The sequence below is a fragment of the Perissodus microlepis genome, chromosome 11, assembly GCF_051167445.1.
Source record: "Perissodus microlepis isolate ML-2025 ecotype Zambia chromosome 11, ASM5116744v1, whole genome shotgun sequence".
NCBI lineage: Eukaryota > Metazoa > Chordata > Actinopteri > Cichliformes > Cichlidae > Perissodus > Perissodus microlepis.
Genome location: NC_140471.1, coordinates 31,183,684 through 31,196,361, shown reverse-complemented (window position 1 = coordinate 31,196,361; position 12,678 = coordinate 31,183,684). Strand labels below are relative to the sequence as shown.

Here is a 12,678-nt window from a genome sequence, read left to right as displayed (position 1 = left end):
GAGACTGATTCAGCCCAGTCCTCCAAGCTAAATGTGTGCAGTAAATGTACCATCAGTTAGTGAGTTACTACAGCTGATTAGCTGATAACTTGGGGATGGATGCTTCCCCTAGAGACTAATGTCAAAGCACTTCTTTAGGAATCATAAACTAAACCTGTAGCTGCCTGGGCTGTGCAAACTTCAATTTATGTTAAGCACAGATTATTATCCATAGTGTTTTAACTGTTTTGAACTTTTACCATATATCTTGCTCTGTTCTGTTTGTGTTTTAAGATTTTTTTGACCTAGTGAGGAGGAAAATAATGCCAGAGAAAATTGTAAGGATGGCAGCAATAATGGACAAAAGTAATGGAATATGAGGGAAGGATGGAGACCTTTTTCTGCCAATTAAAAGAAGCTGAAGGAAGAATATTGTAGGAGATGTATACATGGGGGGAGACAAAATGTTTTATGGATAAGCAAGATGAATAAAAGGGCTTTGGTGATAGAAAAAGTCGGGGAAAGTTTTAGGAAACCGGAGGATGAGGGGAGTAGGAGTAGGGAGACGTCAAGGGAAAATGAACGAGGGAGGGAAGGGAGGAGGGATGAGGATGGGGGCGTAGGGAAGAAGAGGAGGGGGGCATCACCGGCCCTTTTTTCTCCTCCCCAGATGATGAGAAGGCTGCCGAGCGCACTGCACACCGCCGTACGTTTGTTCCCTTCTCAGTCACAAAGTGCCCAAAGCACCAATCCGTTCCGAGCTAAGCCGAGCCACGGCGTGTGTCTACTCCCCCAAAAGTAACCCCCACCTCCACCACCACCACCAACACCCCACCACCGCCGTCTCCGACCGCCGCTTTTTGGCGATGGAGCCGTAACCAGCCTCACTGCGTTGAACAAGCGAGTGAAAGAACGGAGCAGATACGCGGAGACAGCTGAGACCAAGCGGCTATGGAGGAGAAGCGCGGGGAGGCTTGAGTCTAGACCGCACGCAAATCAGCAGCTCCACTTGTCCGGATTACTTTTTGCAACCTCCACCGAACTCTCTTGTTATTAACATTATAGCAAAAAGGATTCTCTCTTCTTTCGTCTGACCATCAAAGCCTATCACTCTACAGCAAGGATGCAGGAGAAGCAAGCGATCTTTTGCACGGGATGCTGGAGACTAACGCTGCTGTCGTGCGTCCTGGCTCTGCACTTGATCCCGTTGTCTGTCCGCGGTAAGAAACTGCCCTTCACTCTCCAGTTTAATCACCTCAAAATGTTTTATTCCTTGATTTTTTTTTCTTTTTTCCTTTCTTTTTTTTCTTTTTATTTTTTTGTTAAATTTCTTGCTGCTGCAGCAAGTCCCCTCTGTGGATTCAGGGTACCTTAACACACTCCCACAGGGCAGCCAGAAAGGAGGTCAGTGAGGCTCTGATTGTAGGTTAGGCAACACTTCACACTCAATAGACTACAGTTGGGTGCCATATTAATAACGTTTTATTGGTCATTTTCTAATCAATGCAATCTGAAATAAATCTGATTTCGGAGGATGCGTCGTCGAAAATGGGCTATATGTTAAATAAATATATACATTTTATTGACAGTAAAACAGCTGTCACCTGGACATCACGCTGTAGGGCTTCCTGTGCAATTTCGTGTGAATCTTTACATTTTAGGAGAGAAAATGTCCTGATTAGGTCACTGAAAGCTCACCATTGAACACAGGTCCCAGTGGGGATGTCATAGAGATGCTACGAGAAACAAAAATGGCATAAAGCAAAATCAGGTCAGGATAAACGCACGAGTCGGCAATTTAAGTCCTCGTGAATATATTATGGAAACACCAGAGGAGGCAACAACTGGGTCAATATAAACCCATGTGATACGGACACGGCGCAAGAGGGGGTGTTAAGACATAAGTTAAAATATTACCGTGAGTCTGTGGAAGGGCTTATATGGGGATGTCATAGAAGTATACGACTATATGTTCTCAGTGTTCAGTGTTGCAAGCACTGTAAGTCATTATGCAGCAGGGGAGGGTTTAAAAACCGTTTAACTGGCTCCAGCATTAAAGACATGCCGATGCACCGACACGGCGGCATTTTGGACGTCAGTCACCGACAAATCAACTCAGCAAATCATCACTTTGAGCACTGCGGGCACACATTAAGCAGCAGCAGGAACATTTTTGGGAGAATTTAGAGATTTGTGGCAGTGACAGCGTCCAGTCGACGCAGTAAACCGGTTCCCTGGAGGCGCACTGGCACTACAGCGACACAAAGGCGAGGATTAGGGCCGGGGGGGGGGGACCTGATGAATAATTCATGAAGGGATCTGAACGGACATTCTGATACACAGAGAGGAAGGGGAAAAAACATTAAAAAAGACAAGAAAGCTCTCTGCCTCTGCCTCTGTGTGTGTGTGTCTTTGTCTGAGATTCATTGCGCACGGCCGAGCTACATTGCTGTCAGATTAATAATGCAGGAGCGTGCACGAGATGGAATCAGTCTGGCGTTATAATCTAATATAATCTGGCTGATTCCTTTCATAACGCTCGCTGAAATTCATGGAGTGTGATTGTGAGGTTAAAGCCACATATTTTATTGTCCGCCTGTTTAATACTGAGCAAAATCCATAAATGTGTGTGGAAGCTTTCTACACATTCAGCAGCAGCCGAACAAAAATAATGACTTAACCCTCCGACCAAATTATGTCATTTCATTCAGCAGCCTTTGTTCCAGTTTCCCGCACTAATGTCATGGATGCAAGCAGGCTGTTTCTCCTGCTTTGTCACACTAAAGTGTGATGAAGAAAACCAGTTTTTAAAAGATTTGAAAAGTTTTTAAAACCGTACCCATGCAATGTAATGCACATTGATGATAGAGCTTTAGATTCATTTAAATGAATATTTTTTTAAATGTATTTATCCCAAGCAAAGTTATATGTGAGGATTAATAATGCTGCAAGGCTTTCTAGGACGACTGGAACCTTTTCCCCCTAAAAGTTAAAAACATTCAACTACATGCATCTCTAAAATACTTCATTGTGGAAATTATTTGCTGGAACTATTTCTAATCTGGGCGCAGCAACTCAGTGGTGTCTTTGCTGTATGCACATTTTTCAGAATATTAAGCAGTTCCCTTAAAGGTGTGTATTAATATTGCACCACGACTCCAAGCTTAAATCTTTTTGGCAATATTAATCACCAGTTATTGCAGTGGAATCATTAAAAAATCTCCTCACAGCTACATTATCATCTGTTTTAGAGTGTATGGGCAGCACTGCTTTGAGCTAAACATGATGAACACATGTATTCTTTCCCAAATTCACCATATTATTTTAGCACCAGGTGCTAATGAGCTAATGATTCAACCTCTTAAGCCCTTGAATGTCAGTAAGAAAATATAATTCTTTCAGCAGCTGTTGTTCATCATCAGCTTTGTGGGTCAAGCTAAGAATTTTAGGGTAATAAAATACAGTTTGATCACCTTAAACTCAACTTGAGTACCAATAACTCATTTAGGGTCTTTTGTCCACACTATAGCAGGCATTTGGTGTCAGCTCAACCTTAAGTGGATGGATAACAAAAATAGGTCAGCTGATGTGGTGCAGACAACATAAAACAACCTTGGGCTAACAATCCTTCCCCCTCCTCCTTCTCCATCCACACATACACGCACATCATCATCATCATCACATCTTCTCGCTTCACCGGTGAATAAGCAGCTTGCCCCACATCTGTGACTGATGCTCAGACGACCAAGGCCAACTGTGCTGAGACGATGACAGCCGACCAGAAACTCGTCACTCATTTCCTGTCGTCTTTTTCTCCGGTGGCCATTTGCAATCCTCCTCCCTCTTGTGTGTTTAACACTTTTATGCCGCCGTCTCTCCCGTCGTCCCATCCCCTATGAGCATTTCAGGTGGTTGATATGTGATGGATGGCGTAACGGTGTCCAGCGCTTGTTTCTGTAATGAAACTCATGAATCTACGCAGCCTTTCCTCATCTTATGCTCTCCCTTCATCTCCCCCCTCTTCTCTCAGTGTCTCTTCTCTTCTTCTCTTCTGGCCTGCTGACACATATCTGCATGTTGACAGATTATCTTTGATGTGTACTGGGTTAATCTTCAAGCCAAATCCTCCCTCCATGACTCCACTAACCCAGTCCAGCCTCTTTATTGTAAAAAGCAAGCAACACAAAATTTACTCCGTCTATGCTCTGGTTATTGGTGAACAATGGCTTTGCACTCGCTCATCCTCCACCTTTTGGTCTCCATGGAAACCACACACATCCACTGAACAGTGTGTTCATATCACGGGCATAATGTGCGATCGCGCTTTGAATTCCATTAAGTTCAAAATGTTGGTTGGATTTTTGGCTAATGCTTACATTTCTTGCCAAGTCTGGCGGTTCTCCACCTACTGACCATGCATGCATGTGTGTGTCTGTGTCCATTGAGAGTGGACGTAGTCTTTTATTACCAGCTCTAATTTGTAGATGTTATCATTATTTGTACTGTCTATTCATTATTTCTGGATAATGATTTCATACTCGGCGCAGTGTTTGATTTCCAGTGGAGCCAATTTAGTATTGGCTCCAGAAACAATAGTGTCTAAACTCAGCACATAAAAGCAGTCTTCATCTCTTCATGCCACCTTGCAGCTCATATACAGTTAGCCTTGGTGCTTGTTACATGTTCAGAGTTTGCATATGCACTCCAGGTTTTATAAGAAAGCACAGAAAGTGATGTGATTTTATATACCGCATCATATCTTCTATCTGAGCTGGCATGAGTGTGTCGTGGACATGCAGAGCAGCCAGGACTGATGGCTGACGTTTCCAAAAAGCTGCAGTTGTGTATAAAGAGCAGAGTTCAGGAAGCAATTAGCAGCGACAAGCAGTCTTGTTAGTAAAGTGACAGAAAATGAAAAGACAGCAGTGATATCCATTTTGTCTTCCTTGAATCAGAACAAGGAATCTGTGATGCAACACTCTGAAGATGTTTTTTTTTTAATTACTCATTTTCAACTTCTTCTCTCAGCTGATCGCTTTGTGAGGTAACCCCAGCATATCGTTTTCCTCTATTCTATATTTTATGCCCAATGCAGCCCTCCTCATTTATCCAGGCTTGGCACTGACTGAAGGAGTACCAGGGCTTGTGACTTCACTGAGGCTGTGTTATTTCCTGTAATACACTTAGTAGCTTTATTTTGATGCTTTAGCAAAAGTGACACAAAAAGCTTTAACATATTAAAAACATGGATTGCATATTGCATTGGATGTGATGCATATCATTAACAATACTACTTGCCTTTTAATGCTCTGTATGAGACTCACATCAGTTCATATAAAGGTCACATCCCTCTGCACACACTCATAAACTGGGCTGCACCATAGACCTAGTTAACTGGTATTCCAGTTTTTAATCCAAACATAACTGATGCTTGTTTATCAAACCAGCTCTCTTTCATTTTTGATGTGCTGCTCCCTCTCTCCCCTACAAAAACCACATCTCCCTATAGTCACATTATATTAATTCCTCCATTGCTAACAGTTTTTGTGGGGCCTTCAAAGCCGCCTCAGATATTTGGACTGTACAGGCTCCCCTGCCCTATTCCAGCACTGAGGACCTTACTAATTTATTAAACACCACTTGCTCCTCAGTTATGGAGAATGATACTCCATATAAACCGAAGAATCCCAGGCCTAAACAGTCACCCTGGATCAGTGACGCCACTAGAGCTCTTAGGAGGGAAAGCAGAAGATCAGAAAGAAAATGGAAACAGGACAAGATTTAAATCTCATTTGAAATCTTAAAAAATAAACTTCATCAGCACTTCTAGGTCTACCATTTCTCTTCAAACAGGCAGTTGTTCAACCCCTGCTGAAGTGAAGAACAACCAGCTAGACCCCATCTTACCCAACAGCTACCAAGCTATGTCTTGACTTTTCTTCCTCTTCAAAGTCTTGGAAAAATAATTTTAAATCAGTTTCTTACATATTTGCAACATAACCAAATGTTTGAAAAGTTTCAGTTGGATTTCGGGGCCAACTATAACACAGAGTCAGCCCTGCTGAAAGTATTACATCGATCTGCTCCTGTCAGTTGATTTAAGGCTAGCTGATATCAAAGCAACATCCCCTGGTATTATGAAGCATACATATCCCAGTGACCAACAGTGATGATATTCCACAGATCTGAATTCCAGTGGCTGACATGAGGGCACAGATGGATATTTGATTAAAGTAGTATTCAGCACAAAGTGAATCTGCCCACAGTTTACGATATAAGTCAAGCAGGATGTTATGAAACTTTTATGTTAACTTTTGAAGTTGTGCATTTTTGCAGTATTTTAAAGGTACTGTTTGCTACTGTTAGCATTTTTACTTTCTTACTTACTGTTTGGTGGTGTGTGTAAATAATGCGAAGTTGCATCCCAAGTATAGGAAGCGTTATATGAATACAGTTATACATGTGATGACTTATGTATAAAGCATTATCATGTCATTGGCTATTATGTGCTTCATCCCAGATAAATCTGTTTGTTAGGAACCTATATGATCCTAATCTTACCTGAAATATCCTCACACCTGGATCTGCCCACAGATCACTGCTAACATACGCGGGTGGCCACGGGCTTGACCCGACCAGCTGCTGTCCGGGCTTTATTGGCATTGCTGTGTCTGTGCAGACAGACTGTCCTCTACACAAAAGTGTGTGTGTGCATGTGTGATTTGTCAAAAAGTAGCAATGCCCAGTGAAAAAGGACAAAAAGTCTAAAATGTGTGTTGTATGCTCCAGGCAAAGTGGTACCAGTTTGCTTATAGTTTCAGCGATACATCACGACACAAGCATAATTTGTTAAGTTAATAAAACTAAATGTCAGATTTTGCTTATTGAGGTCACAAGTGAATAATGTCCTTAAAAGAAGATACTGAGCCAAATGGAGCAGCAAGCTATGAAAATAGAACGCAAAGTATGTTGAGTTATTTTATGTGATACTTCCACTGAGTGTTTTCATTATGCATAGTAAAGAAATTATAAATTGATTCAGAAACTGTTGGGTATCTCTGGAAGGGCAGTCAGTCCCATATTCTTCTTCTTTCTTGTGTTTATTTGAGAAAAGTTGTGGCTCTTTAAAAATTGAACAACAGCAATACTGCAAGAAAAACTCTTTAACATGAAGATAAATGCAGAGTGCGATACCAGAACTCCTGCTGAATGTAATCACATTTATTCACTGATGGTAGTTTAAATGGTTTCGCTGGTTGGAGTGTGATTGAACGTGCAAATTTACTGCATCAGTTCCACACATTTGGTGCGATGACTTAATTTGTTCTTGTAGACAAAATCACCAAAGTGACAGCGGAGTTATTTTTGCCATACTTATTAAGACGCCCAGTCTCAGTGCTGTCGCATTTAAATAAACCACCCACCTCTGCACTTGGAACAGCTGCTCCTTAGTGTCGCTCATATTATTGTTTCAAACAAGAGCTCAGAAAGTGAGTCCACAAGTGCAGCAGAATTAACAGAGTCCACCTACACTCGCCGTTCCTTGTTCCACAACCTGTGAATTACAGCCCACATCTGACATTTCTTCTTCCAGGCTGGTGGTGTTCATTGACGTCTGTTTTTTGCAGTGCAATGTTTATTTGTATCAGGACAAGTACAGTGTGTAATATAAATGAATGCAATAGTCACCTGCATTCATAGCTAAAACACTGCACTGTTTGAAGTACCCAACATAGGTTGGGTTTACAAAGAGGAACATGGGAAAAATATTCTTACATAGCCTTGACGCTTTAAAAATTGCCACAGAATAATGAGAAGAATTAAACTGATATGCTGGAGTGAGAACGGTCTGCCTTTGATATGGTGAAACTGGTAATCTTGCAACAGATAAAAACTGCTAAAACTCACCTGTGTCCCTCTATTTTCATTTTCTTCCCTTTTATGTCATCATCCTTGTGCCCAGGTGTTTTTGCTGCAGCTCTGACTCACAGGTGTGATTGTTGTCAGTGACCGTCCTTGGCAGTGATCCTCCGCCGTTTTTTTCCTTTCCTTTTCTTTTTTGACTAAAGAGAGTCATGAAAATCCTTGACAAAGTTTCATGAGCAGTTTGACAGTCACTGGGTGCCTCTGTCCTTTCTCCCCCCTCAAAGACAAAATGAGACAGGATGTGCGCTTTTTTTTCCCTTTGCAGTGCTGAGTTGGCGCACTCAAACTCTGCATGCCCTTGAACATTAATTTACATGTTTCTGTCTTTATGCAGGTAGTGTGTGTGTGAGGCAAAAGGTGAAAAATGTATGAAAGATGAATCAGATCTTTTGTCGCTTGTGTGTAGGCTTGCACCTGTCTCTTTGTGTTACCAGTACTACAGAGTAGCAGCTTTCTACTGTCTATCTCTCTTAAATAGTGTTTGTTTTTAATGTGTTATGTAGGTGCTAGACTGCCTGTCTGAGAGCGTGTCCTTGGTGATGCGAGTCACTGAGTTCATGCTCGTGCACCAGCTCTCCTCTCCTTGGCTGGCTGTGCGCATTCCCGCCTCTACTGCAGGTTGTCATATTAACATTCAGTCTGCCCATCACACACCACTGTGAGCGTATACACAGACGCACACACACCTGTCGTGGCTAACAACCAGGAAGGAAAAGACATAATTATGCAGCTGGGTTTATTTAGTTTACATAGTGTGTTTTTTTTTCCCTATTGTGTGATGTTTGCTTCACAGTTTACGGTCAAATTTGCATGACAGTAAACTCTAGTATCACACAAGGCAGGCAGGCAATTAGTCTTTATCACCAATCAAGCACATTAAGTGATTGGACATTAAATAAATTGTTTAATCAGAGTTAGTCTTAATAAAACTGATTTCAGGCTTTGGGAAATTGTCATGGTAACATGACAAAAACATTTTAAATCCAGTATTTCTGACACTAATGAGCACAGGATCTGCAGCATCAGAGTCTTATATTACAATGTCCAGATAGATATTGGTCCTGCTAACAGTAAATGCTGATCTGTGTACATCTGACTGATTCATTCATGCATGCAGCAGCATTCTGGTTCATGCAAAATAAACAGGTTTGCCTTTTGTAATAACTATGAGGGGAGTAGGCTGGGGTGAATGGATGGGTCAAAACATCAGTTTTTTCATGTTTATTCATCGTCTTCTGCAAGCTGGTGAACCCAGACCCAGTTTAACTCCTAAAGTTATATATTTAAATCTTTCCCAAGCTTTCCAAAACAGACTATCTAGCATTTGCATGGAGTTCTTGCTGTGATTGGCTACGTGTTTGGACCATTGAAAGATGTTTATTGTTATCCCATTAATTAAAAAAAACAAAAGTCATACCATTTATGTCCACTGTGAACGACCATCTTTGAACAGAGGCGGCGGCTTACGACACCTACTGTCTGCCATCTATAATCCAGTTTTGAAATCCCTGCCCAGACACCTTAACGCCCACTCACATCCTGGGCCTGTTGACCTTCGGAAATCACATGATAGGGTGGGGCCAGGTTTCACAATGAGTTGACCCGAAACCTTGGCTGAATGCGAGCTACACCCGTTTTCACACCTTGGCTCGTGTGATTAGGTAGAGGATCAATATGGGGTCCTTGACCCTCTTGGGGGGACACTCCTACAGGGCTCAAGTCTGGGACTCTCCACTGTTTGACCTTAGAACTGAAGAAGCTTCTCAGATGAGATGTGAAACGTCTTCAAGCAACTTAAGGAAGTCCAGACGCTTTTCTTTCCAAGCTCCTTAGACTACGATGACCTGAGTGACTGAGAACCTTCACAGTCATACCTTTGATGACTTTCCATCAAGACACATTTTTTTTTACACATAAACAAACTTAACCAGATCATTGTCATTTAAACAAAACACTTAAAAAAAAAACACTTCAGTTTTTGAAATATATGTAAGGATTTTGAAAGGTAGAGACAAAGGACATAAGATAAGAAAATTCCTGTTTGTGTCATTCTAATGGCAGCTACAAGCTGGGTAAGTTGACTTTGAGTTAGTAAATGTCAGAACAGTTTGAATCTTTTTCTTTGTCTCTTTTGTCAGTACCAATGATTTTGTGTGATCTTTGCTTAATTCACACGATGCTATATGTTGAACACAATGCTATTTGACCTGAAATTTCTACAAGCGTTGAAAAGAATTGTCCTTTTAGAGGAGCATTCTGGTCATTCTCTCTCTCCCTTTTAAACTATGAGATACAAAACTTAATACTTGACCCTAATTTATAAGAAACTTGTTGGGTGTGGGTGAGTGAGACAGTCGGAGTGAGCTGGTTGTAGTGGGAGCTAAAGTTGATCTGGCTGCAGTCTTTATAATGACATTTTTTGTAGTCTCCATGGGAAGCAGAGGGCAAGTTGCTTCGAGTGTTTGACCATTTTTCAATACTAGTGACAGAAACAAGGTCCACATACAACATCCAGCTACTCCTTGTACAATGGTAACAAATTACTAGCAGACTGAAATCATCCACTCATTGCTCAAGGCACCTAAATGCAACTGCCTAAAATGATGCAGCAGATATCCTTGTTGCTCACCATTCATAAATTAATACCAAAAAATTTGGCATTCAAATTTCAGATGAGGGTGTTGAGTGTGCTGTTGCACTCTCATAAACCCATATTTGTTGCAGCAGAGGAGGAAAACAAACTGTGTAACTTTAGATGCACATATGCACATGTGCAGTGTGCATGGACTTGTACCAAATCGCAACTGTCACTGAAATGAAAAGGGGTGGAGGAAAAGCGAGCAAATGTGCACAAACCTCTGAGATCAACCTTCACAGACAAATGTTGTATTATTTGGTGTGCATGTGTGTGTGTTTGTCCATGAGTGTGTTAGTGTATGTTTTATGTGTATGTATGCCGTTCTTGTTGGGTTTGGAGCACTACATCAACCCTAGAGAGGCTGAGAGTGTATCCATGGCAACACATCCTTCCTCCATCCCACCACCTGTAGAATCAGAAATGAAAGGATTTATACGACGGAAGGGGGAAAAGGCAGCGTCAGACTGGAAAAGAGAAATCAGAGTGTGAAAAGAGAGAGAAAATTAAGAGATGGTGATAGAGAGGAAGAATTGCACAAATGAAAGGGAAAGTGAAGGAGGAAGGGATGACATGATGAGTAATATTTATGATGTAAGATGTGGGGAGGTTAGGAGCATGTAAGGAGATGGCAGGTCAGAGAGAATAGGAAAGGAAATGGATGAGTGAAAAATAAGAGAGAGTGAGGAAAAACAGTTGCAGAGTGCAGAACGCTGCTTTATGTCGATATTAATGAGCAGCACGAGTAAAGATAAAGAGGCCTTGTGTCCCATTCGTTAGAACGAGTGTGGGAATGGGATAAGAGATGAGGAATGTGTCTGTGGCTCTCATGTGGTTCAGGTATTTGAAGCTGGGATCAATGAGAATGAGTCAAAGAGGCTCTCAGTCACTCTGTTTCATCACCATTCACTGGGCTTCACTGGTCTCTTCTGTGGTCACTTCTGTGCCAGCGCCTTCACAGAATCATCTCATTCCTGTGAATAACATCCAGTCACTACTAGAAAAACACCAAAGTCCTGTTTTTTGCCTTTAACAACTTGGGAAAACCATTTTGGGGATAGACTCGGGTTTTATCATGACTACATGATCAAATTGGTGTTAAATTGCTGTGTTTTTAATGAATCTTTATTTAAGGCAAAGATACTATTTGTAGTGGGGTTTTTTAAATCCATAATGACTAATCCAATAAACTATGAAAAATGAATGGCAAATATTGCACCTAGATAAAGGTGTTTTCAAAGTGAAAGCATTTTTTGTCAAGAAAGCAAAAAATGTGAACTGTCCTAGTAAAACTAGAAACTCATGTCAGTTGTTGTGTTATTTTTCAGTCTATTGGTTTTCAAATGCTTTTGGTATGTCAAACCCATCACAAAATATTATATCTAGAGGGGAAGAAATTCCCTTTTAACAGCAACATGACAGCCTGTTATGTCATGCTACTTTGCAATCTTTGTTTCTGTAGATGTTTGTGTTGTTCACCTTTGGATTAGATTTTGGCTAAAATATTTACAGATAAATGTGAGAAGTTTCAATCAAAATAACAAAATTGTGTAATTTAGTAGGTTACAGGATTTTTTTTTTTAATGCAATGAGTTCTATTTGCAAAAGTCAAGTAAAGGGCCATAAACAGACAAAAGATGATCCAAAGGACTGCTTGAAGATCCAGTAAAAATTAAATAGATATTCACTTTTTAGTTACTCAACTATTAGTCACTCATAGCTACGTAACAGAGTCCAAGACTGAGAATATGGCGTACTAATACCCTCATTTGAGAAACAGTGCTCTTCCCACTAGCACCATGTAACTATTCACCTTTAGTGCATTTTAAAGAGATGCTGATCTTTTCAGGATTTCCCTCTTTCAATACAATTTGCATTATTTAGTTCACACAAATACTACTTTGTGCGCTTTTTGCAAGGATCCTCCCCTTGTAGATATTTTTTATCTGCCCACCACATCCAACCCAACTCCACAGCACTTTATGATTGATGAATAAATTAACACTGCCTCCAATTTTCCTTTTCTTTTTTCTTGGCAGAGCAAGTGATTACAGATAATCTGTTACATGCTTTCAAATTTTAAGCTAATACTGTAATGTAGACACACGAAAACAGCATCATGGGCAGTTTAGCACCAC

The 12,678-nt window shown here is 41.0% G+C and overlaps 1 protein-coding gene across 8 annotated transcripts in view; it reads left to right on the top strand.

The window, feature by feature from the left end:
- Positions 1-635: 635 nt before the first annotated feature.
- Positions 636-12,678, top strand: part of cspg5a (chondroitin sulfate proteoglycan 5a) — a 60,663-nt gene continuing 48,620 nt past the window's right edge. For 5 of the 8 annotated variants that reach the window (XM_084944099.1, XM_084944097.1, XM_084944095.1 and 2 more), the window contains exon 1: positions 639-1,199. In XM_084944099.1, coding sequence (XP_084800225.1) covers positions 1,103-1,199 — 97 coding nt within the window. In that variant the 5' untranslated portion in view covers positions 639-1,102. Of the gene's footprint in view, positions 1,200-12,678 lie in introns of all 8 variants that reach the window. The other 3 variants (XM_084944096.1, XM_084944102.1, XM_084944100.1) reach the window with 2 other exon arrangements.